Raw genomic sequence first — 25385 nt, 5'->3', positions numbered from 1 at the left:
AAAATAGGTGAAGTAGAATATATTTGATACATAGTAAAGAAATCAAGATGGTGCAACATTTTCTCCTGTCTGCAGAACAGATTAGCAGAACTGCAGAACTGTGATAAACTATCCCTACCTAAAAAGAATCCTGTTAAGAGTTTCTAGTGGACCATGGTCAATAGAAATTACTTGTAGTTTTACTATCCAGAACTCTAACACTTAAAACTCCGTGACTTAATGAAAAGCACAGCATAACCTTCAGCAGTAAACCTTTTCCAGAGAGAACTCGTGTGCTTAGACTGCCAAGTGAATTTAAATACCTTCCTAACAGAGAAACAGAACTTCCCAGCGTGGAGTGAGCAGCTCCACCCAGCTCCCAGCCCCTGCACACAAACACCAGCATGGCCAGGGGGCTCTCAGGGCTCACCAGCCTCCCTGGGAATCCCACCCCCAAACCCAGGGCAGGATCGATTTCCTGTCCCCGGCACAGCACATCCCTTACTGGATACTGCTTCATCATCCCTGCTAGAAATTACTTCTCCCTGGAGCTTAGGGAGAGGCTTCTGCAGAGGAAAATCTCCCTTTTGCAGTGTATCAGGCTGCCCCAAATGGCAGGTATTTTCAGAGGACTTGTTCCTGAAGGAGGATAACCTCCCTACAAGGTCTTTACTCCTCTGCTTTACCCATCTCCCCCAGCTGAGCTCTGCACCAGCATATTAGCATGCACAGCATCCCCTTCTGAAAAGCAGCAACATTTCCAGCAAGGGCACTCTCTGAGAGTTGGGCTGCTAAGTGGCTTTGCCTTCTCCTTAAAATATGCTTAAAAGAAAGCGGATCTCAGCAAAATAGGTTCCCTGTTATTCCTCTCCCTGTGCAATGTACTCAGAGCCAGGACATTTTTAGACCCCGAGTTTGCTCCCAGCCCTGTGCCTGGTTATGGAGGAGATGCTGCTCCAGGCTGAGGGTCCATTTCAGAGCAGGCACCCCCTGCTCCTGGGCTGTGCCAGCAGAGCCAGCCTGGGGAGCAGCTCTGCCATCACCTCAGAGCCAGGACAGAGGATATTGGTGATCTCATGGCTGCACATGGCATTAGAGCAGGCTCCAGGTCCTGCTGGATGCTACTCTCTACCTGGGAGAAATAGTAAGGGGAAATTTATGGGCTCTGTTTAGTCTTTGTGTCCTAATTAGCAATCTTCAAGTGCCAAAATCATTTGCCACATCCTTTCAGATTTCACCATACAAACTACAGTTTCTGGGTGGGCTCAAAACCACTGCTGACTTTAACATATCAGAGGTTGTTTCACTGCTTTCTTACACCAGGAAGAAACTGCAGCCAAGGTTTTCTTGTCAAGGATAAACACAACTGTGACCTGAAGCTATTACTATTAATTTATAATAATTATTTTTAAGCAATCATGGCTACAGATCAGATATTCCTATCAGTTTGCTTTCAATTAATAAAAAATATCAAATGAGGCCAACATTTACACACATCTCTGGAGATTCAAAACCCACCTGGATGAGTCCTGTGTCACCTGCTCTGGGTGACCTTCCCTTGCACTGGACAATCCCCAGAGGTCCCTTCCAACCCCAAGGATTCTGGATCCTGCAGGTCCACATCTACCTCAAAGAGCAGATACTGAACAAGACTATTCTAAACACAATTTTTAATGCACAATGGTACAACAGAATCATGTAATGACACAACTGGATTTGAGCTACTAAAATTTCATGCAAGCAGAAACAGCCATTTCTTATTTTGTCATAGAGTATGGATTATATTCTGTTAGAACTTAACTACAATTTGAAATATTTAAAATCCTTTACACAATCCCTATGAATTTTATATTTGCCATTTATCTTTGACACTGAATAGAGGAGTTAAGAAATTAAAAACATCTATTACATAAATAGAAACAACGCAAGACAATCAAAGACAAAATATCCAGGCGGATGCTTCAGTTCAGTAAAATACTCAAGTGTCAGCTCCTCTGAATTAACTGAGACTATTTACATACTTCATTATATATTGATTTTATTATATATTATTTATTATATATTTAATACATAATAAATAGTGTATATATAAAAATATTTATTATATATTATATTTTATTATACTATTAACTGGGACTATTTACATTATTATATATAATTTATTATATATTTAATATATAATAAATTGTGTATATATATACATAAAAATATTTATTATATATTATACTTTATTATACTATTAACTGGGACTATTTACATACTTTATTATATATTATTTATTATATATTTAATATATAATAAATAGTGTGTATATATATATATATAATATTTATTATCTATTTTACTTTATTATATTATTAACTGGGACTATTTACATACTTTTACTTGTAAGCTTTGGCCAAAGGCCAAAGGGGAGAGTGGCTGTGCTGATGATGAGTTTGGAAAGATTTCCCTTTCTGACCCTCTCCCGACCCCAGCTCAGTCTCTCCCAGCCCAGAGGGGATCTCCAGCCTGGCTGCACAGCCCTGACTCCAACCCAGGACCAAGGAACTCAGGAGCAGAGCCAGGTTTGCCCCCTCCAGGGGCTACCTTGCTGTCCCAGCCAGCACAGCTGGAGCTCCAGAAGAGTTTCCAGCAGATGGAAACATCCAGGCACTGCTGGTGTTTGCTACTTCACCTCTCACAGGTGCTCAGACTTGATTGTGCTGAGCACAAAATAGGAATGAGACTGGCAGAGAATAGAACACAAGCTTAATGAAGAATACCTGTTAAAATACTGACGGGTATCTTTTTTAAATTGTTATAAATATAGACAACACAATCTCTGGCAAAGCCCTCAGACCTTCAAATCTATACTTAGCTCAGCAAGTGAACAGGAGTAGAAGCTAAAATGGAAGTGATGGTATGTATTTTAAGAGAGCTAATAAATCATTCATCAGTCTCTAATTATCCTACTCTATAATCAGAGAATCAAGCAATAAGTATTTTGCACCCAAATTGAACACTTCTACCTGGCCATTGACTAAAATTGGGAATCACTTAAAGACTTCTGTTTTGGTTTAATTATAGACAGCCTAATTTCAATCTATTTATTATGTCATTTGCATCTCATCCTGAAAAACCCATATGCATTTCAGCATCTTTAATTGTCTGATTAGACCAATGACATTAACATCTGCAAGACTTTTTCTTTTATTTTAAATAACATTACTCTGGTATGAGACTTAATCTGAAAGTACTTAGTCACACTTTACTGTATTGTAATAATGTTCTTCAGCACTGCAATGTAAGGGTTCTTATTTTGCCGACCTGCTTAGACATATTCTCAGAGAAACTGGGTTTTGTGGGCATATGGTAAAATTAATATTAAAAAAAATAAGATTCATTCCCCACAAACAAAGAAAAAGCCCAAGGTCCAGATCTCCTCAATGTCCTGGCAGTAAATGCCTCCAGCAGTGCTGAGGCTCACCAGCCTCATCTCAGAGATGCTGTTGACAAAACAACTCCAAGTCTTGAAAACTTTCCAACCAATTAGGTCACCAACACAACTGAAACCAAGAGGAAAAATGTTCACTGATATCAAAGGCAGAATGATTTGGCTGATTTATTTTTAACCTGCTTAAAATATGAAGTCCTCCAAGACTGTGTGAGGGCACTGTAATGTAATTGAATCCATTTTGAGAAGATATTGGTAACAAAGGTGCTGGGAAAAGATTTCCATATTCATCTTCAAAAAAGACTTTCCTTTTTAAGTGTTTTTAGACCTTCCAGTGAAGGATACTTATATACACTGGCTAAATATACTATGGAAATTGTAGATCTGGATGTGATGGTGTAAACTGAATACCAAAAGCAGCCTATGGTCATGCTTTAAACAGACTATCAAGATTGCTACTTTATTTAGGCTCTGTTAGAGCCTTTTATGTCTGTTAGACATAAGAACTGAAATAAAATGTGAATGCATAATTTTGACTGAGTAAATCTTCAAATGTCTCAGAGATTCTCCGTTACTGTTAAAGTTCCATGAACATAATAAAAAAAAACTTGCACATATCATTATCAATTACAAACCCTATTCTGTTTATAAACTTAAAACTTAATGATGAATTTTTACATAAACATCTCCTTACAGCACAGAAGTATAACAATATTAAGTGGAAAAATACCCTTTAAGAGAGTCAAACCCACATATTTACTAACATATTCTGTTTGTAGATGTTGTGGTTGGACACTGGCCCAACACCAGGCGCCCATCAAAGCTCCTTGCTCACCCTTCCCTGCCACAGCTGGGCAGAGAGAATAAAAAGTTTACAAAGTGTTCATGAGCTGAGATACGGACTGAGGCAAACACTGCAAGGGCAAAAGAGCCTCAGCTTGCAGGTGCAAACCGAATTTCTTACAAAGAGAGGTCCTTAAATTTTAGCAAGGGAAGAAAGCTGACATTATTCTCTGCTTACTGAAATCTCATCCATATCATCTTCATAATGTAAGTTTTCATTGGGAAGACGAAAAATAACACCATGAACTAGCAGCCTGAAAATCCATACGAGTTTTATGTCTTGACACACAAATACCTGGTACTGGCAGTTAATGTTCTTATTTTGTATGTGAAGAGTCTTTTCCCTTGAACTTGGGAGAAACAGTCACACAAAAAAATATGGCAAAAAACAAAACAAAAAAAGGTTTGGCTGGTGTAAAGAAGTGATTGTGCAAGGGAAAGGAATAGAAACAAAGCTTCATATTTTCTATCAGTTCCTGTGCTTTGTTCTGCCTACTGACTTTATTGACTGGACATGAATGTCAGCAGGTGTCCAGGTACTGAGAGGAAGAATAAAAAGAAGAGATTCTTTTAAATTATTTTTCCTGTTTTAAAAAGAATGAATGTAGGTTACAAAGAATTGTTTTTATTTCCTTTTCCATGTATTTCCTTTTTGATTGATTTTATTAGATGTCTGGTCAAAATCTGTGTGTGTAAAGTGTAGATACGAATAATAATTTAGCTGGAAAAAGCAAGGATTGACTTAATGCTGGAGCTTTCCTTGTTTAATGTTTATGACTTGAAATCCTGGAGAAACTGAAAATTAGGATATTTTGAGTGCATGTGTTTTTATACTTCTCTTGATAGTCTTACCAAAAAAAAAAAAAAAACAAAACAAAACAAAACAAAAAAAAAAAAAAAAAAAACCAAAAAAAAAAAAACAAAAAAAAAACCAAGCGGCAAAGCTGCTCCTAAAAGACACACACAATTTTCCTGGAAAGGTTAGTTATCTGTCTACTCATGCCTGGTGCTAATCTTCTGAAGAGTTTTGAAAGGGGCTTTGAAGAGGCAGCAAGACAAGTGCCAATATCCCAGCAAGTCAATACATTAATTCCTCTGCAGACCAACTCAAGGCTTTGGAAATGCACATAAAAGGCCGAGGCAGAAATGACACTTATAACTGCATTCATTAAGAGCAAGCTCATACCCATTTTCTGCCTAATGAGCATCCAAGATAAATCAAACTTACTGAGCTCCCCAAACTTTGATTTAGAGAGATCCTTAATAACCTAGGGCATAAGATATAAGTGCAACTACAGTTACAGCATCAAAACCAGGCCAAGAATAAGGTCTTGATCCTTTGTAATGGCTAAATATCAATTACCATACACTGACACTGAATTTCAGAAACCTTGATTTACTTCCTGATTTGTGAGTAGTTTCTATTCTAAGCAAACAACTGCAAATTCGGAGTTGATGAAAAATGTTGCAATATAAAGAAATGTTTAGAATATTAAATTGCTTCCATAATTCATCCATGGCATGCACTCACTCCATCTCTAGCCCTGTATAAGAACTTATTTAACTAAACATATTAATAGCTGAAGAATGGTGCTGAGAGATTAGGACTAGGAATTGAGCATATAATGCATGTATTAAAATTACATAATGTTAATGCTCTTTTAAAGAGCAATTTCTGTAGAGGCATTTAACAAACACTCTGGCTTAAAAAAATGATGGATGCAAAGTTCAAGACCGGACCCATTAACAGTGCTGCAATATTTTCTTTCTGTATAAATTGGACAGTGTTTCATAGCTTTGACTTTCAATTCTCCACATTTTGTTACAGCAAGATCCTTAAGGTGTTTTCCTGGCTAGATTTACTCTCAGCTTAATTCAGAAGCACATGTGTTCTAATTTTCAAAGGAGCAGTAGCTGCATCAGGAGAGCGTTTCACATCTTGCTTCTCCTACTGTGGTGCCACACCTCTGTTAATTCTTTCCTGTGCAAGCCTTGTCTTTAATTCTCTTGCTGTACTTTTTACTAACAAATTTCCGTCACTTAGCAAATGTATGTCTCATGACTGCACATTGAAACATTGATGTCAATGCATGGGCACTCTCAGGTGTCACAGGTTGTTCTTGCACTTGTTGTGACCAGCTCAGGGGTATAAAGTCCTGCTCCCTTGCTGGAACACAAATCCTTCTGCACAGGCCATGCTGGGACCAAGGCTGCCTGGTGCTGAGGCAAGAAAAACTGAAATGAAACTTTCTATCAGTGCCAGTAGGGCATAAACCACCCCTTTTGTGTGGGACTGTTCTACACTACAATAATCTGAGAGAATTATCAAGGAGTAGAGAATACATGTAGATCCTATATTTGAAGGTCAGAGAGGAAAAAGATGACAATTCACCCTTCAGGATCTTTTAAAGATTAGTTTTCATTGCTTTAATCTTTCATCCTCCACAGCAGTAAATCTGTGTTAAGACAAGTTGAAGGGAGCTTGCCTGTTGTGCATTTCTATGAATTGCCTGTCCCCATCATTTCACTGGAAAAACTCTTTTATGTGGTTATAATAATGGAAGAATCCAGCATATTTTCCAGCAAATTTAAAGAGCTTCAACATAAATTTTGTTCTGTGGTGATTTGTTTCCTTTTTTTTTTTTTGCTAAATTTTAATACAAATTGAGTAGAATTACCTGAAACTCCTGTTCAGTTCTGAATCCTTGCTATTGCTTTATAATTTCACTCCTACTCTAAAGCACAGTTTCCAAACTACAGCATTTAAAAGCCTTCCAAGTTATTCCTACTGTATGAGTGACATAAGAGCATTTGATATTGATATTTATTTCTTACCATGATGTCATCATTGCCATCAAACAAGAACATCCTATAGTTAAAAAGTATTTGCTTCTTACTCATTATCAGGACAGCTCTATCTGCATCTTTGCATTTTTACATTGAATTCTTTAATAGATAATTTTTTGAGGATTGGACATCTCACAAACATATTTCACATCTCTCTGCAGTACCTTCAGACACCTCTCACTTGAATTTCAACTGCAGTGCTTGCTATACAGTAAATGAACTGACACAATCTGATAAGGACTTCCTTGTTACATTGCCTGACTCTTGCCCTCCGAGAGCTTTAGCTTTCAATTTCTTCCTCCTGTAAAAAACTAATGAGGTCCCTTCTGTGCTGCTCATATTGTCAGTCATTCTTCATTGCAGTGGTCTTTAAAAATCTTTTCTGTCAAAGAAGCTGCTCTGAAGGTATTAACTTGGTATACTGAAATAAATGCATCCATTCACCCTAATTATAAAAACTGTCTTCCTTTAGAACTCAGTAAAAATCTATTTGGGTAAATAATACTTTAAGTTATAATCCAATTTGGCACAAATTTTCCCAAACAGATTTTTTTTTTCCCTTCATTGTTGAGAGCAGTATTTTTTCACTATACAACAGAAATTATATTTAGTTTACACACTTTTTCTAATTTTGTATAAAGAGATCCCATACACCAATATGGTTTGGGGTTTTGTCCTGAAAAAACAGAGGATATTGTTGTGGCATTACACATTGCTCAGTATCAAAATATTGTTGTATTGTATATTTGTCCTCAAATCTCAGTTGAAGAGATACAGATTTAAAAAGTGTGAAAAGCACAACCCACCAAACCTGCTACAAAACAGAAGCAATATTTTATATGTCTGACTTTACAGACTTTTATTGCATTTATGCAACCAAGTTTTAGCTAAATGTTTTTTTGGTATTGTGAGGGTACATCTCATTTTTTTGTCTGTTACAAATGTCTATGTGAGGCTTTTAATCTAATTAATCACAGCTGAAGATGGGTGAGACAAACCCTGCCTTTCATAACCTGCAAAACAGTTTTACTTTGAAAATGAACTGCTTTAATGGTTACCTTACCACAAAATGAGAAAGTCATGCAAACTTTTTTATCAGACTGAAATATTGCTAATAATAACTTTGTGTTGTCCAAAGCCTGTGCAGTCTCATTCTCTCTGCTAAGAGTAGACCATGGCAATCAAGAGGATGGTTCCATAACCATGCCAGCAAGTTACTCCCAAAAATACAGATCCCTTTTCCCCACAGCAGAACACAAGTGAAAAAGTGGCTTCCCTTCAGACCAGTAACTGTTAGCCCAAATACTCCTCAAATTTTGATTGCTTTGCTCTTTATTGGTAGCAGTAAAAAGAGAAAAGGCTCAATAATCCTTTTTATGGAACCAATACTGACTTAGGAGACCCAGTTTCTATGCAGAAACAGTTGCTATTTTGCATAAACAACAATTTAAGTTCTAAACCAAAACCAAATTAATGCCGGCACATGAAATCTCGAAAGGGGTAAAAATGCACACTAACATCCCTGCAGCAAAGACTTGGAAAATATTAAGAATTTTTATGAAAGCAGCAAGTAAAGACCATGGACGCTGAATGTGGGTTCATATGAGCTTGGTTCATTTCACATTTTACCTGAGCAGGCCTCCCTGCTTGAATCAGCTCCCAGTTTGTTTGAAATGGGGGGCGGGGAGGGGCCAGACCAAGCTGTAACAACCCAGCTCAGCTGGGCAGAGGTACTCAGCACCTCATCCTTACACCTACAGCACTGCTGATACTATTCAACAGTAAAAAAAACTATGTAGTTGTATAAAAAATATCACTTGGATCATCCTGGATTATCAGAGACCTTCAGAAATTGTATTGGTAGAGCTCTCCTTTAGAATAAAGGGCAGAATTAGATTATAAAACACTTTCAGTTCCAACTAATATTTACATTTATTAATAATGTCCAAAAAATATTGATTTTAAATTGTTTGGGGGTTTGACTCTATAGCCCAGGGATTATTTTGTATGCTTCTGGATGAAAACAATCATTTCTCAGTACAAGCATCCATGCAAACTATTGCAAATGCAGATTTGTTTTTGAAAAACCTGCCACATAAATAGAACAACTGTGAGGTATTTTTCTATTAATTAAATAGATGGAATAGAAATTGTAGTTGAATCAATGTGGTTCAATGAACAAGAAAAAAAAATTAAAAGTTCATCAAGCAGCTCTCTAACTAACACCAAAATTTAAGTTCTGCCTAACACCAGGGGCTCTGCAAGGAAATTCAAAACATATAAATCATGATTTAATCTGCAGCAGCAAAAAACAAGCAACACAAATCAGAAAATAAGTCAGGAGAAACCCACCTTAGAAGGAGAATGAGCAGAAACAAGGATCCCTGGGCAGAAGAAATGCTTCCATCTACCACACTCTGCTCTTCTATTGCCTTTAAATGCCTACCACTAACACCTGGAGCTTCAATTTCCCAGCACAGCTGTTCCGGGAAAATGACACAGGTTTTGCCCATGTAATTTCAGTACATATAAAGCTAAACATAAATAATTTTAAAATAGGAGACAATGAAGAAGATTTGTCTTTTGGACAAGGACTATAAAAGAGATGAATGCAAAAGCTATGTTAAAAATCATATAATTACATCTCTTTGTTAATTGATTGCCCCAGTGTATTCCCCACCTCCACTTGCTATCCCTCACTACACTCTTCAGCACCAAGCAGGTCATGCAAAAATGAAATTTGAAAATGTGACTATCAGTGCAATGTTCATGTGGCTGTTTCTGCAGCAGCTGGGAGCTCTGGGGCAGGACAGTGCAGGCAGGGCAGCTCTGACAGGGTGTGCAAGCAGAGCCCCATGCAGGGACACCAGCAGCCAGGCAGTGCATGGGGCTCACAACTGGAAGGCAAACTCATCTTTGGAGTCTCCTGTCACCATCCCAGGGAGGGGCTGGGGCAGCAGCAGCAGGAGGGGAACTCTGTGCCCCAAACTGGGGAGGGATCCAGCACTGTGCGCCTCAACTCTGGTCCACAAACTTCTGTGGCTTCATTTCTGCAGGAAAGTTCCAGCAAATAGTCCAGCAAAGTTCTTAGCACTGCTCCCACTGCAATCTACAGGCATTTGGGCTAATTGAACTCCACAAGCTGCTCTCAGTCCAGATACAGGCACAGAGACAGGGAGAGAAAGTCAATGTGTCTAAGGTCACCTGAGAAGTCAGCAGGGTATTTGGCTTGCAAAGCAGCAAAGCAGCAAAATTCAGCCTAGAGGGACACATTTAAGTTTAAGAATATTTATGACCCATGGCCTTAAGTGGATTCTGAAATGTTTGGCTGAGAAGGGATGGATTTGAACATGTTTTAACAATCTACCTGAATATAGATTGAAATATTCTGACTCTACATCTTTTAGTTCAATCAAATGCAAGTATTTATTGAAGGACAGGTGAACTGAAGTTTTTCTCCATGATTTTCTGTTGATTTTTAAAAATATATTTTATTTTTTCCTATTTCTGTAAATATTGATTTCAGTTTACTCCCATTCCTTTGATAGTCACTAATTTTCCTTATCCTCAAATAATCAGTACCAAGGCTTCTTAATGCACTAAACATTGTATGGTTCAATAATTCTTTTCAAGGAAAGAAGTGTAAGCATTCAAGAATTTTGAGTAATCTAGAACTCCTCCTTTCACAGATTTTTGTCTTATCCAACTTTAGGAAAAAATCATCAATAATGTTACTTAAGAATCTATGAAGATAGAGATGAGTTCATTGGTCCACAGGAACATGAGCTGTCATGAAGTATATCAAACTGCAAGTCACCATTCTGAGATCTGAGTCCTAAACACATCTTGTCTTCCATCTGCAGGGCAGAAAGGACAGCAAGCCACAAAATTATTCACTTATTTTTGAAGTGTAACTGATAGACACACCAAAATTCCAGGAGTCCACACCTCCCTTTCCGTGGGGAGAGCTCCTTGCTGTTTAAGGACAGCTGATATTGTGCTGTGAAAGCTCCAGGGAACTGCAGATCTCTGGTCAGGACATCACCTCAGCAGCAGTGAGAGTGGAGATAACCCCATATGGTGCTGGATTCCACTGCAGATAAATCCAGCTGCTGGAGGAAAAGCCTCCTGACAAAGATCTCAGCAATGATCACCACTGCATTTACAAGTCTCCTGTAATCCCCAAAAGCTCCAAGTTGTGACTTTGGTTCTTTTTGTTGGTTTTTGTGAATTCCATGATGGGTTTTTAGAAAATAGATTAAATTTTCATTCTTCCTTACTGACATCAAACAAGAAATCCTATTATTATTTAGGGAAGAATCCTCCATGTTTGGCTTTACACATTAAATTTGTGGTGATGTTTGGCAACAGCATGGCAAGGCATAATTAATTGTTGCCTCTGTGGATTAGAAAATCTGAGGAACTTGTCAGTAACTGGGTTTTCTGTTTGAAATACTGTACTCAAAGACTTTAAAACTCAAGGGGGAATCATCATCTCCAAGTTTCTGGGCATCAGCTATTTTTCTCTTTATTACATTTTTAATAGATAATGGGTTCAAAGAAGTGCTACTTCCAATTTTCACACAGTTCTAGAAAGAAATGTCTTTATGGACATTGTAAGTGAGAGTGACACTTTGAAAAGAGTGTAACTTGTTTTCATGAAGATTCTCAGTAGCATGTCCCTGAAAGTTTCTGCTCTTTTTTTCTCTGTCTACTAATTTTTTGAAGAGGAACGAGATGACGAATAAAACCTTATTTTAAAATGAAAGAGGAATAAAAAGAATGAACTTTTTTATATATCATCACTTGCCTTTTACAAAAACAAAACAAAACAAAATTCCACGACTAAGCGACAAGTATATATCCCATTTTCTTCACTGTGGCTATAAATTAAAGGGGGAAAAAATTAAGCCACTGAATTTTTTTTACATCTACTAAAAGGTTAACAACTGTGCTTTTGATATATTACTGAAACACATTAAAATAGAAATCAAATTGGAGTCATATATTTTACAAAATATTTCCATTTAATCACACGAGCAGGACTTGTAAATAACAGAGCTCAAAGCTTTGGAGCAGATGGTCTTTCTGTTTTAATTCTTCATCTGATCTGCTGTATGCCAGTAAATCTCTGAGTTTCATTTGCTTTATTCAAATCCCTTGGCTATTCAGGACACATTGTGTCAAAGCATTCTGCTATGGAATTTCAGTTGTTTTATATATCCCTAAACTAAAATAAAACATATGTATATTTTGCCTACAGAAAGAAAAATATGATAAAAACCACAAGACTGAAAAAATATATTCTTTCCAGGTGACCTATTTAAATACTATATATATGTATATGAATATATACCAAAGGAATAGGCCAGACTTCAAAAAGTGCCAACTAGAAATTTAAAAGCAAAAATAGTTCTAGCTATGATGAAAATCTTTCTCTATGTCAATTTTAATCCATTATTTAATAAATATATTTTACCAAATCAGGAATCAATTGGTTTAACTTCACTGCTACTAATCACTTGCACTATCATCAAAGCATTGCACAGAGCTGTGCCAGGCTGGCTTTGGCTGACTGTTTATATTTAATAATGTTTATAAAGGATATAGTCCTACATTCCTGTGTAACATGAAAGACATAAACTCTTTTTGAAAACTTTATGGAGTCATCAAGCTGGCTTGAAAAGAACACATCTGCCTGACATCTTCCTTTTCCAAATGTGCCTGTAAAGCTGCAGAGATGCACATCACCTGAGTTACCTGGAGACGTGTGTTCAAAGGCTCTTTCCTCTCTCATTTGAACAATTTGTTCAGCAATGAAATCATATGACCCTAAGATTCCCTGGTACTCTGCACATTCCTATAAATAGCTTGAGATTTTCAAAGATATTCTCTTAAGTTAGGTGCTTGAAATCCACAGCTGGACTTGTTTGATAAATGCGTTACCCCTGGTCATGTTTGGATTAGGTCAGTAGAATTCAGATGGAAAAGGAAAAAAGTAAGAATTGCAAGACAGATTTTTTCCTTCAAAAGAGCACTTTTACTGGTAAAAACAATTTGTATTTTCTTTTATTTTTTTTAAGCAGTTGTTTTGATAACACAACCCATAAACCAGCCTATTTGTTTGATTACATCCAAATATTTTTAGCGTTTACTATGGAATGACATGATAACTGTGATAACAGCTTTTGAAAGGAAAAGATAAAATCTGGGTTACATGTGAGCACTGATGGACAGGAATCTCAGCCATGGAGGAAAAATAGTTTTGTCCTACTTTCTGAGCAGATGCGAATTAGAGAGAGAATGAGCAACTTCCAATTTTAGGTCAATATTTTCACCCAGTGAGAACTCAGGAAAATATAAAATCCTTTGGCACACAGCAATTGTGTCCATGGAGGCAAAAAGGCAAAGAACATCATGTGTAACCCTTGACACTTCAGTAAGCTAAAACCAGTTGCCATTGTTTATATACTAATTAAAGTAAGTCAAGAAAAGTATGAGATACAAGGCTATGTCTCATGGGCTCTGGAGCTGCCTCAGCTTTCCAAGTGCTCAGATTTTAGTGCACAGAGGTACATGAATCCCTGTCCATTCAGTCACCCACCTTTCAGCCCATCTCTCTGTCCAGCTGCCTATGACAAACACAGAGCAAATATACTTACAACCTCCTTGTTCATGAATAATGAAGGACAAAACGAAATATCAAAGCTCCGTTGAATATTTAATTACTTTTGTAAATATATATCATTAATCTAGAAAAAACAGTTTAAAGTCATTTTAAGAATGCAATTAATGCCTTATTGACAGGGGAAGGGATCTCAGTGGTTTTACAGCCACAAAATATCCAAGTACTTCAATAAAAATTCATTCTGGTGTTTTTGTAAACTCAGCTGAGTTTACCTCGGTTTACTTGTTGCTTAAGCAAAGCTCTCTTGTACTTCAGTGGAAGAACAAAACCAGTAAATTGTGTTAGCTAAGAGCAAATGAAGGTGAAAATGTCGCATATCTGAAAAAAATCCCTCTAGCCCCCAAGACTTCGTCTATGCAACAGTGATTTGAAAAGTTGCTACTTATCATTTCCTTGGGAAGTGAGTAGGTTTTTCTGTTCCCTACTTTTCTGTGCACTGCTAACAGCCTTGAATCAAAATGAGATGAACCACATTGGAAATGCCAAGAAACTAAGCACAAAGTCCATTGCAAGCTTTTAAAATAACCTGTGGCTGTTCAGTGCTGATCATAATGACTGGGTAACTTGGTACACCAGGGGACTTTGATAAACAAAATTTCAGTTTTCCTTGTGCTTAGGAAAATCATTGCAGTGTTTGGACTGTTATATCAGGCACTTATCCAAAATGACTGCCACCTTGGAAATGATTGCCAGCCTTAGCTATGAATGTCATTGGTTTCTTGGGTCAAATCAAAACCTTCTTGTGCTGTTACAAACAGATAATGCATTTCATGAGAATGCACAGAATGTGCAATATTTCATTTAAAAATCTGGATAAAGCTGCAACAGATAGCTTAAATGTAATATAAGATATCATTTCAGGTTATCTCTGACAAGATCTATGGATTTTGATCTTCCTTGGAGCAGCATTATAGGAAGGAAGAGAAACTGAATCAGTGATGGCGTTGAAAGGAGAAGAGGGAAAGCAGATGGTATTTCAAATCCAGTAGGTGCATATGATATAAGGAAAAAATTTTTCCCCTCACAGATGCTGGTAGTGCTTTATAAGGAAGAGCTACTGTTGACGAAGGACTTCATTTTATCTTTCCATTAACCAGAGCAAGGACAGCTGACCACGCCGTGCTCGTGGCAGCAGAGCCTGATCCCTCTGCAGAAGGCTTGGAGCCGTGAGAGGCGCCTCGAGCTAAATAAAGCTGAGGGCACGGCAGCCTGTGCTGGGCAGGTGAGCGCTGCCCGCGTTCCCCGCACTCCGGCACCTCCCCGGACCTGATGATCCAACTTTCCCCTTGCTCTCCGCACAACTGCCGGGCTCGCTCCCATCTGAGGGAGGAGGTGTGCGTGGGGTTAAAGTGACACTGGTGCGGGGCAGCGCTGTGTGCCCCCACTGTCCCACGGCTGGGGCAGGGCAGGGCAGAGCAGGCAGGGCAGGGCAGAGCAGGGCAGGGCAGAGCAGGGCAGGCAGGGCAGGGCAGGCAGGGCAGCACCGCGCTCTCCGCGGGGCTCCCGCAGCTCCCCGGCCGTGGGACCGAGCGGGCGCTCCGCGGGCTCTGCCGGGAATGTCCCGGCTCCGATGCCCGGCGGGGCCCCGAGGGACAGCGGGACAGCGGGACAGCGGGCAGGGGCTGGCGGCCCCCGAGCACAGCCTGGCCGAGCCCCGGGACCGCGCCGGGTAACGCGGTGCCTGCCCGCTACAGGCGTGTGGAAGTGGGGAAGAGGCGCCTGCTCCTGCCGCTGATCTCCTACGGGGCTCGCCCAAAATGCGTGTTACCTGCGTTTAATTAGTATTGCACTGCATCTCTGTGCCCGTCTGCCTGCCTAGAGCCGTGGTCTGCCGCCTGGTCCCTATAGGTACACACACAGTCTATAGGCACACGCGCGTAGTGCTGCATCCTCTACACCCCTGGCCAGCCTTCATTCATATTTATGCCGCGACTAAACAGTCGAGCAAAGGTTGAACGCTAACGCAGATCGGTTATATTTTTAATGTACGACCCTTAAAATAGACTGTTTTGTAAACTGCGAGTGTCTAAAGATGCTCAGCGCAGCCTCCCCCGGTCGCGCAGCCTCCCCCCCAGTAATAATAATGCTGCAGATTGTAGAAGGATTTGAGGCTGCAGCCAGAGAGAAAGGGATTAGGGCGAGAGCGCTGGAAGTTAAATTGTGCTGCATATAAAAAATGGGCGGATTGGTCTCTAGATGAGAGCTTGGTACCACCTTCCTTTCTAAAATAAAATCTCTCTGGCATGAAGTCACAGCCTATTTCACATCCGGTTTACCCTGGGACGTATTACTACTGTCTTGGTAAAGAGAAAGCTTTTGTTGTATAGCGGCGGTCGGAATATTGGGAAGAGAAATTCGGGTGCCGAGCGCGGAGGAGCGGAGCGGAGCAGCGGCGGCGATGGCCGAGGCGGAGTGAGCGGCGGAGCCGGAGCCGCGCAGCCTCCGCGCCGGCGGGCGGGCACCCGGCAGGGCAGCGGCGCCGCGGACCCGCGCCCGAGGGCTCCGGTAAGGGCGGCTGCTGGCTCGCACCCCCGGGCACACACGGGCACCCCCGGGCACCCCCGGGCACACACGGACACACACGGACACACACGGACACACACGGACGCACGGACACACACGGACACACGGACACGCGCCCGCAGCGCTCCGGGCGCTCCCGGCTGCGGGCGGCTCCTCTGCTCTCCGTCCGCAGGTACCGCCGGATCGGGGGGATTTTTTTTTTTTTTTTTTCCTCTATCCCTCCAGCTTGAAAATCCGCAGCGATCGATGGGCATTGTCAGTTCTCTTATTTATTTATTTTTTAGCGCGGACTGATTTCCGCCGGTCCCTCGCAGAAGGGGTTTGGGTTTTGGGTTTGGGTTTTTCCCTCCCGCGGGCGCGGTGGGAGGGGTGGATGCTCCGGGCCGGGGGATGCAAAGTTGAAATGCCGGGAGGAAAACAAGTCTCGATTTAATCCTCCGAGAGGAGCAAATCTCTCGCAGTGAGTCAAAATGTATCAAATGCCCCCCTTTTACCCCCGATTTTGTTTTGAGTCGTGCCCCCCCCCCTTTTTTTTTTCTTTTTTTTTTTTTTTTCTTTTTTTTTTTTTTTTCCAGTGGGCGCTGCTGAAACGCTCCCAAAGCGTGGCTCTTGCTCCCATTTTGAATGGGAGAACCGGCGCTGGTTTCTCAGGCGGTGCGGGCAGGGGAGGCCGGGGGCTGCTGGGCTCTAACGCTCATTCAAAGCCATAATTAACATTTGCTTTTTCCAGCTGCAAGAAACTTTCCTTCTTCGGGATTTATTGTGCCTGGATGGGTTTATCGAAGCAGGGGGTGGTGTTGGGAGAAGGGGAGCGAGCGTGAAGCTCAACAGATCAAAATAGTTGAGAATAATTCACTTTCCCTTCTTCATCTCGAGGAGCCTTTTGCAAAGGCAGAAGTTGTCAGGACCGGGGAAAGGTGATTTTTGAAGCCACAGATGTTGTCTTTCCCTTTGTAAAGGGGCTGACCAGGGCAAGTTAGGATGCAGTGTCGTCCCTGAAGATCTTTATCCACACTTTCGTGCCACAGCCAGCTCGTTCCTCTCCAGTCAGATTAGCTCAGCCCCATTCAATGCCTGTCTGCCGATCATCTGGCTATAAACGCATTAATTATATCTCATTGCTCACATACCACTTTGTAACGGTGTTTTATTGATTTAAATTGTCCCTGAGAGTGTGCAGTGAATTGGGGGAGCTTTATTTAAAGCTACAACAACATTTCTATGTACAGTGCTTCATTTTCTCAGGCACGCAAAAACCCCTCCAATTCCAATACAGGCTTCGTATTTGTTAACCTTATTTATGTAATAAATCCTAAAAATGGACTGTATTCCAGCACACTTTGAATTGCTATGTAAAGGGACCTGCAACATCTCCTGGGCAGTTAGTTGAATCTGCAGCACTGATGCCACAAATATCAGCTAACTTTTTATTTTATAGTTTATTAGAAAGCAGGAGAAACTTTCTGAGTCTGTTACTTCTTGCTCAAAGGTAAACTGAGAGTAACTCAGTAAAGTCTGGAGAGAGTACAGGAGATGTTTGGAGAGGAGGAGAAGGCTGCTAATGCAGAAACATTTCCTAGCAGCATTCAGAGACTGGTAGAGATTTAGGAGAGAGATAGTGTGTAGGTTGTCAGCACATGGTTTCATTATGAATTGTGTCCTTTAGCCCTAAAGTGAGCCTATGTAGCAGCAGATCATAGAGTTAGAATCTCATTTTAGCCCTTATCTGATGCTGTATTTAAGGGAAGAGGTGGATTGTTGCATCTTTAGAAGAAAGTTGCTTCCATCTCATCAAAGCAGAGCAGTGGTTGTGAGGAAAGCACCACTCTCCTCAATCACACAACCACATTGTGACACCTTCCCAGAGGCTTGGAAGGGCTCAGGCTGCTTCAAGTCAAACAAAAATGGCAATTACACTTGGTTATCTGGAAATGCAATGGAGGTGCCTTGACACACTTTCAACCCAGGGGGAAACTGAATAGGAATTGCCACAGAGTTTGGGGACAGCAGCTTTTACTTGTAACTGTTTTTGCTAAAGTTCAAGAGTAATGCATAAAGAATACACCCTGACCACAAAATAAACTCCATCCTGGGTCTGTGGGTCTAAAAGTAAAACGTAACCAGGAGAGCAGCCAAGGCCATGCACCCTTATTCAGAATGGCATCAGCTCTACTCTTGTGAGGTCATTGTCTGACATCACATTACTCTGCAGAAGTTTCCAATGTCAGATTTTTTTACCTAATACCTGTTTTAGTGTGGGGGATGTTAATGGTTATTTTCCTTCTAGTTCCAGAGTCCACCATGAAGAGATTCCTGGTGCTTTGTGACTGCCTCTGGGCCTGGAGCCTCCTCCTGAATGCACTTACTGAAAGAAGGTGGGGACATATTTTTTAATGCACCAACATATTTTAGGAGCCTTTAATTTATTGTAGCAGCATAAGACAAATACTGCATGGGCTGCACTACCACTAAGTGTATTGGGGGAAGTTAATCCCTGTTCAAGTCCCACATAAGTGGGACTAATCTAAGTGAAGTTCAAAAGAAAACTAGTTTGTTTGCGGGAAACTTCTTTGTTCAATATGGTGATGAGAATAAGCAAAAGCTTTCTGAAAACAAATTGAAACTAATCTACCTCTTAAACACCTGTGCAATTTTTTCTGTTCTTATATAATGACTACTCAGAAATACAAATTTCTTCAGAGGGGAGAAAAGTATAATAAAGGGTTATTTTTAATCTAATTTAAGTGCTTTCAGTAACTTTATTGTGACTGCAAGCAGAGGCATAATTTAACTTTGTCAGTCAGGACTGTGTGCTAACTCAGTAGTTGTATTGAAAATCTGAAGTAGACCTTCCTGCTGATGGGGGACTGCTTGCATGAAGAAGAATTTGTAAGCTCAAAGCCCATGACAGTTATGTTTGAAAGACCATTCTGCACTGAGTATTTGTGGAATTTTTGGTGAAATCATAATCTAAAAATAATGTTAGTATTAAGAAAAATCTGTAACCGTACAACACCTCATCAAACAACTATTAGCAGAGACTATAAAGCAGTTTGGAATATGCTTGAAGTACTGCCTGCAATTCAAAACTCAGTGAAGACATTTAAGAAGACTCTCAGATGTATTTTTGTATTATAAAAAACATTAATGTGCTTGTCAATGATGTTACCTAATGACCAGAAAGCAGTAGAATATTTTTATTGTCAGTAGTGATCTCTAAAAGATTTATTTGTGCCTTGATCTCCACAGTGTCTTCTTATGCATTTACAGTTCTAGAGGAACTTCTTTTCTAACTGCCTTGAAGATTTTAAATTTGTGTGGAGTGGTAATGGACAAGGGTTCATCTGCACAAACATTTCCTTAAAAACAAATAAGAGTGGGTGATTCATAGAACAGCTGCTATATCAAATTATCTTTTAGGAAAAAACCCCTTATTTTTATAATATATTAAGATTTGAAGCATTCCTGAAGTGCTTTATCTGACATAGCTAGAGAATTTTGTGAAAACCCATTTATTCTATAGATATTTGCACATATATTGGTGTACATACATTTATTGTAGCTGTAATGGGTGCATGTGCGTTGTTATTGTGAGAATTAAAGCACATTGGACCAGAGTTTAGAAATCCAATGGTGTGTCAGGAATATAATGACCTGTAGATGGAGTCCGTGCACAGTTTTTTATGAGACTGGGGTTTAATGTGAAAACACAATTGCATGCAGTAATTTTTTCTTCAAAATGTGCACACCTTACATGAAGTAGATCTGGGTTTCAAGCCATTTTGTCATTGTCAGTTGCCTTGCTTTCCCTCTGGAGTGCTGTTAGTGCTTTATGATAAAACACAACTAATAAATTAGGTGAGGTGTCTTTTTTACAGAAAGACAGTCTTCCCATGTCACTCCTGTTATCATAAAAAAGCCCAGCAAATAGGACTATTTTAATATGTGTGTTTTGAATGAAAAATCACAATCCCTCTGGAGTTACAGCTACTCCATACACGCACAAATGCTCAGAATCTCCCTGTGTGCCCATGTCTGTTAAACCTCACAGTGCTTTTACCTTGGCTAAGATGGTGGGAAGAGCAGGTGAGGGCACTGAGGAATGGGACTTCCACCTGGGAGTGGGGCACAACTGCACTGCCTGCAGCCCATCTTCCTGCTGCCTCTCACAAACACCCTCATTTATTTCCCATTAACATTTCTGAAGTGGTTCTGTATCCTTTTTCCACCTTAACACTGATGACCTTCTGCTATCCTTGAGATATGTATGAAGAGCAGCTTTTTTCCTGACAATGAGTGTTAATGTAAAATTTCATCCACTAAAGGTCGTGTGTTGAAATTCTGGGGAAGGTGTATGAGGAAAGATCCTTTAAAAGATAAAACGCTTGCTAGAGACAGCAGAACTTGTTATTTGATAACATAGAGGAAGCATAAAAAATATTGTCTGTGACTTAAAATTCAGTTTTAGGCATGATCAATAAATAGAAATCAACCTAGTTTTTATTAAATGAAGTTGTATGATATTGTTAGAAGAAATTAATACTATTTTTTAAAAACTGTTAGGTATTTTGCTTTTTCATTAGAAATAATGATTTATATGCATTAAAACATCCCACCCTATAGAAATAAACCAAAAATTGTTAGGACTCCTGTGGATGTCAGTCCTGAAACTGATCTAAATTTGTAGTATTAAATACTCAAACCTGTTCTGCAAAATTAACCTGGAAGCACTTCCAGGTGCCTACATACAGGGTATCCTTCCTCCTTCCCTCTGTATTTGATCCAACTGGAGCACAAGTGTGGGGTGCACAAAGGATGTCTGACTGACGCAGCTCACAGAAAAAGCATTTCATAGGTATTTTAGCAGAACCTGATCATTTTGTGTACCATATTCCTGCCGAGAGGGTCTTTAGTGGTTACAGCAGGAAGGGCTGGCAGGACCATGTACCCCAAACAGGAAACGGGCTGGCCAGTGGAAGAGTCACTTCTGTCACTAAACCTGATCCTCAGCAAAGTGTCTGGTGCTGCACTGTTGCTCCAGTTCAGCAGTAATGTGTGCAATAAAATGATGTTTTGAAAAGCAGCACTCTTGCTTTTATCCCCAATGACTCCACGTGTTTGCAATGGAAGTCTTCCCAGCAGTGAATGAAAAACTGCTGCTGGGTTAGGATTTAAGACAAGTGTAATCTATGATTAAGGGAATCATCTGTGACAGGGTATTAGGTAAAGGTCTCAGATTTAAGAAAAAGGTTGATTCTGGTGTCATCTACAGCAGACAGAAACCATTAAGCCTAAGGATTTCATTCTGATTTGTATTGATGGAAGCAAGATTTTGGTAGCTGAGTTCAAAGAGCTTTAATTTTATCCTTCTTCAAGTAAAATTTCAGGACCTTTGACTGAGTTAGAGATATACATAGGGATCTATAAGGAAAGATTTATAGACACAAGAGATTTTCATATCAACAGATGGTTTTGTTACGTATTTGAAAGGCAGGGATAGAGATATTCCTCCAAATGTTAGCTGCTAGAGGAAAATGAGAAATAAAAGCAAAATTATATCTCGATCTATGAAAATGTACACTCACTCAATCTACTTCTGTATTTAAAAGAAGATATGTCTATTTTTGTCAGTACTTGTCAGTGTTCTAAATTACTGTATCTTTCTTTGCATGCAAACCATTTAGAGCTATTATGAATTAAACACACTACTCTTTGCTGACAAATGAGCATTTTTCTGAGGAAAACACATATTAGCACCTTATAAACATTAAGGAGTAATGAGAGAAACATTAGGAACTGGCATTCTATTTTTTCACCATTTATGGAGGGGCACTGATTTTTTATGATTCTAAAAACCTTAGAATTGAAGGAGAAAATATAAACATGCAAGAATGCTACAAAGCATTAAATCTTGTTACACAGAGGAGGTTATGTGACCCTAAACCTGTATGAGCAAGATTAAACGGACTTTGGAATTACTTTTTTTCTAAGGTTATTGGTGGATTACTGTTTTTCAGTGTTAATTGTTGTGTATTTCAGCTACGGACAAACCTCATCACAAGATGAACTTAAGGACAACACCACAGTGTTCACCAGAATATTGGATCGCCTTCTGGATGGCTACGACAACCGCTTGAGACCAGGACTGGGAGGTGTGTTGTATTATGATTTTCAATGTTACATGATAGATAAAAACAGTTAAAACATTATTATTTTTTCCATGCTATACTTCTTTTAATTCTGTTTATATATACACATAAACTAATGCTGATATTTAGCTTTTTTTTCCCCCAAATCCAAGCCTTCCCTGGCTTTTGCATACTTGGTTTTCTCACACATAAACCCAAAAGAAGAAAATGGTTCACAATTCAAGAAGGCCTCTCAATGGGTAATAAAACTTTGAATGTATAAAGAATAGAAGATAAAAAATACAACCTGTGACCTGACAAATGACAAGCTGATGTATGAGGCCTGAATAGGCCTCATATATCTATGACTATTTTCACGAGGTATTGTTTTTTTTAAAGCCAAAGTATCAATCTATTCTAGCAGATTGTCTCAGAGAAGTTTTTAAGATTTTTTTCCCTACTTAGTTAGGTAAGGATTTCTTTCTGTAACATTTTTTCTTCACAGTTTGATAAAAACGTCTTTCTTCCTCTGCTCTTGGTGCTGAATCCAGAGAAAGGCATAAAACCACATAGCAATTATGTCTTTATAAAAGCGTTGTTACAAAACCTGGTCTTCATCAACATCTCTGTGTTCAGTCTTTGATTTGTTCTAGTGTGACATGGTCCCAAAATTGGGTCTTAAAAGCTTACTGTTCACAAACATGGAAATTCTAAATGGACAAGCACAAATCTATTATTTCCAGTGCATGGAGAGGTTGGCTTTACTTCTTTCAGACGTCCTTTTTCTGTTTTCCTTTTGGACTCTTCAGATAAAATAAAAAAGAGCAACCCATCCCACGAAATATAGTTCAGAGTGTTTTCCTGTACTCACTCTCAGAGGAACTGCAATATAAGGGGATATTATATTAAGAATTCTTCTATCATCTCCTCTGGATGAAATGGAAGGTAATTAAGTGTAAGGTTATGCTGTGGTTGGAGGCTACCATCCTGCAACTGTTCTTGAATTGTGAGCCAGGCCCTTCAATAAATTGACTTCACTGATTCTGAGGAATGGCTAAAGATAAAATTCTGATTAAAAAGTAATAATTACCACATTTAAAAATGTCCTGGTATATAAATCTTTGTGTGCCACTTCAGGTAATAGACAACAAAATAAGAGTAATTTTTTATTTTTATCTACCAGTGTTATTGCCTGCTTTCTTGTGAACCCTTGACCTAGGGTAGATAAATGTTCCTTTATTCTTTGTTTAATGGAACTGTGGAGTTCAGTCAGCTACTCTATCGCAGTAAATAAAACACAGAAGGCAATAAATAAATGAGATTGTAAACTGAGTCTGGTACATGTCTACATGAAAAATCTGAGCATGTGATGGTTTCTTATATGAGTTTTATAGCTATTATGATGTTTTTAACAGATACTAGAAGGGAAAACAAGGGGAGATGCAGGGAAAGGATTTTCTCTCACTCTCTGGATTACAATTTAGAGAACTAAGCATATCAGTATCAGCTCCTATCTCTGTGTCTTCATATAGATGTTTCTGAATGCAGGTCTACTCATGAAAGAATCATCCAGTTAAAAGTTACTTCTGACAGAAATGAAATTAACCTCTTCACAAAGTTAAATGGCAATGTGCATGGCTTTTGAAAGCAATAATGAGTGATGGGAAATATGGGATGGAGAGAAGGAAGGATTGGGGTAGTTCAACTAAGGGTTAGAGAAATTTAAATAATCTTTGCATCCTTCCTTTTTGGATTGTGTTGCCTGTTCCTGCCTGTAACCAAGAACCTTGAATTAACAATTTTCCTTCTGCAAAGTATACTATATTTTCATGGTGTCAGTTCAGCAAATTTCTCTCTTATGTTTGTCAGCTTTGAACACTAGAAAGAAGAGTACCGTGGCTTTAAAAAACAAATCCCACATCTGATTAAATTGTGAGCAGTAAATTAATGTTTGGAATCAAGTATAGTAAGAAGCAGATAAACTCTTTTGACTATTGAATAAGGCATTATTGAAAATGTATAGATTTCAAAAACTTGGGACAAATACCTAGGCTGATGTTTTCAGTCCTGATAGCAACTTACAATAAAGGGTGTGGAAATTCACATCTTCAAAACCTTTTTTCTAAGGTATCTAAATGTGAGTCAAGAACCTCAGGATGACTCAATTTTGACAGCTAAGTTAGATTCTCGGTATAATGGGGAAATGTATTCTGAAGTGTTCCATGTATAAAAATATTCAGTGACAAATCTAAACCAATATATAAAATATAGCATGGATTTTGGAGTTGGAAGTTCAGTAGTCTTCCATCATAGCATGATTTGATACTGGAAATTTTAAAATGCATGGAAAAGCAGTGGTTTCATTTTTCTTCCCAACATCAGTGATGGCTTCTTGTTAAATGTTTTGATCAGAACACAATTTTTATCCACTCTGAAGCAAAAGTAAAGAAATCTACCAACGTAACAATATTTTTAGATCTATAGAATTAGCTCTAAAATGGATTCCTTCCATTTTAGCTGTGGTGTAGCTATTGGAGAATTTAAGAGGCCAGAGAACCTCATTAAATGTTATGTTGATAAATTTCATGCTGTTAGGCACAGTTTACATCTGTCTATCCCTGAGTGCACTAGAGCACTCTTCCAATCATCCAAAACTGTCTATTCTATTCTTTCTATGCCTTCTGAGAACCAGCAGCTCAGGTAAAACAATGCCTGGTGCAGTCTCTTACTGAAAAGGGCACATTGCAGAAAACTCTGGTTATCCCAGTACGACCTCTCTTCCTGTAGTGCAGGTTTTCAAATCTGTACACCCACAGAAACAGAAAATAAACCAATTTCTCTCTTTCTTGCCTATGGAATAAAAGGTAAATGAATAGTTCCTTCAGTAAGGTTATGTGGTTTTCATCCTTGCCATTATGTGTATGAAGAATTCAGTGATGAA

At 39.1% G+C, this 25385-nt stretch overlaps 1 protein-coding gene across 3 annotated transcripts in view; it reads left to right on the top strand.

Moving 5' to 3' along the window:
• The first annotated feature begins 15915 nt into the window (after positions 1 to 15915).
• GABRA1 (gamma-aminobutyric acid type A receptor subunit alpha1) overlaps positions 15916 to 25385 on the top strand; it is a 39186-nt gene continuing 29716 nt past the window's right edge. The window contains exons 1-3 of one of the 3 annotated variants that reach the window (XM_063168616.1): positions 15916 to 16298; positions 18604 to 18691; positions 22356 to 22468. In XM_063168616.1, coding sequence (XP_063024686.1) covers positions 18618 to 18691; positions 22356 to 22468 — 187 coding nt within the window. In that variant the 5' untranslated portion in view covers positions 15916 to 16298; positions 18604 to 18617. Of the gene's footprint in view, positions 16299 to 16377; positions 16489 to 16757; positions 16777 to 18603; positions 18692 to 22355; positions 22469 to 25385 lie in introns of those variants that run through there. The other 2 variants (XM_063168617.1, XM_063168618.1) reach the window with 2 other exon arrangements.

This window comes from Melospiza melodia, chromosome 14 (assembly GCF_035770615.1).
Source record: "Melospiza melodia melodia isolate bMelMel2 chromosome 14, bMelMel2.pri, whole genome shotgun sequence".
Taxonomy (NCBI): Eukaryota; Metazoa; Chordata; class Aves; order Passeriformes; family Passerellidae; genus Melospiza; species Melospiza melodia.
Note: the sequence above shows the minus strand (reverse complement) of the source record. Positions and strands in the feature narration are given on the sequence as shown.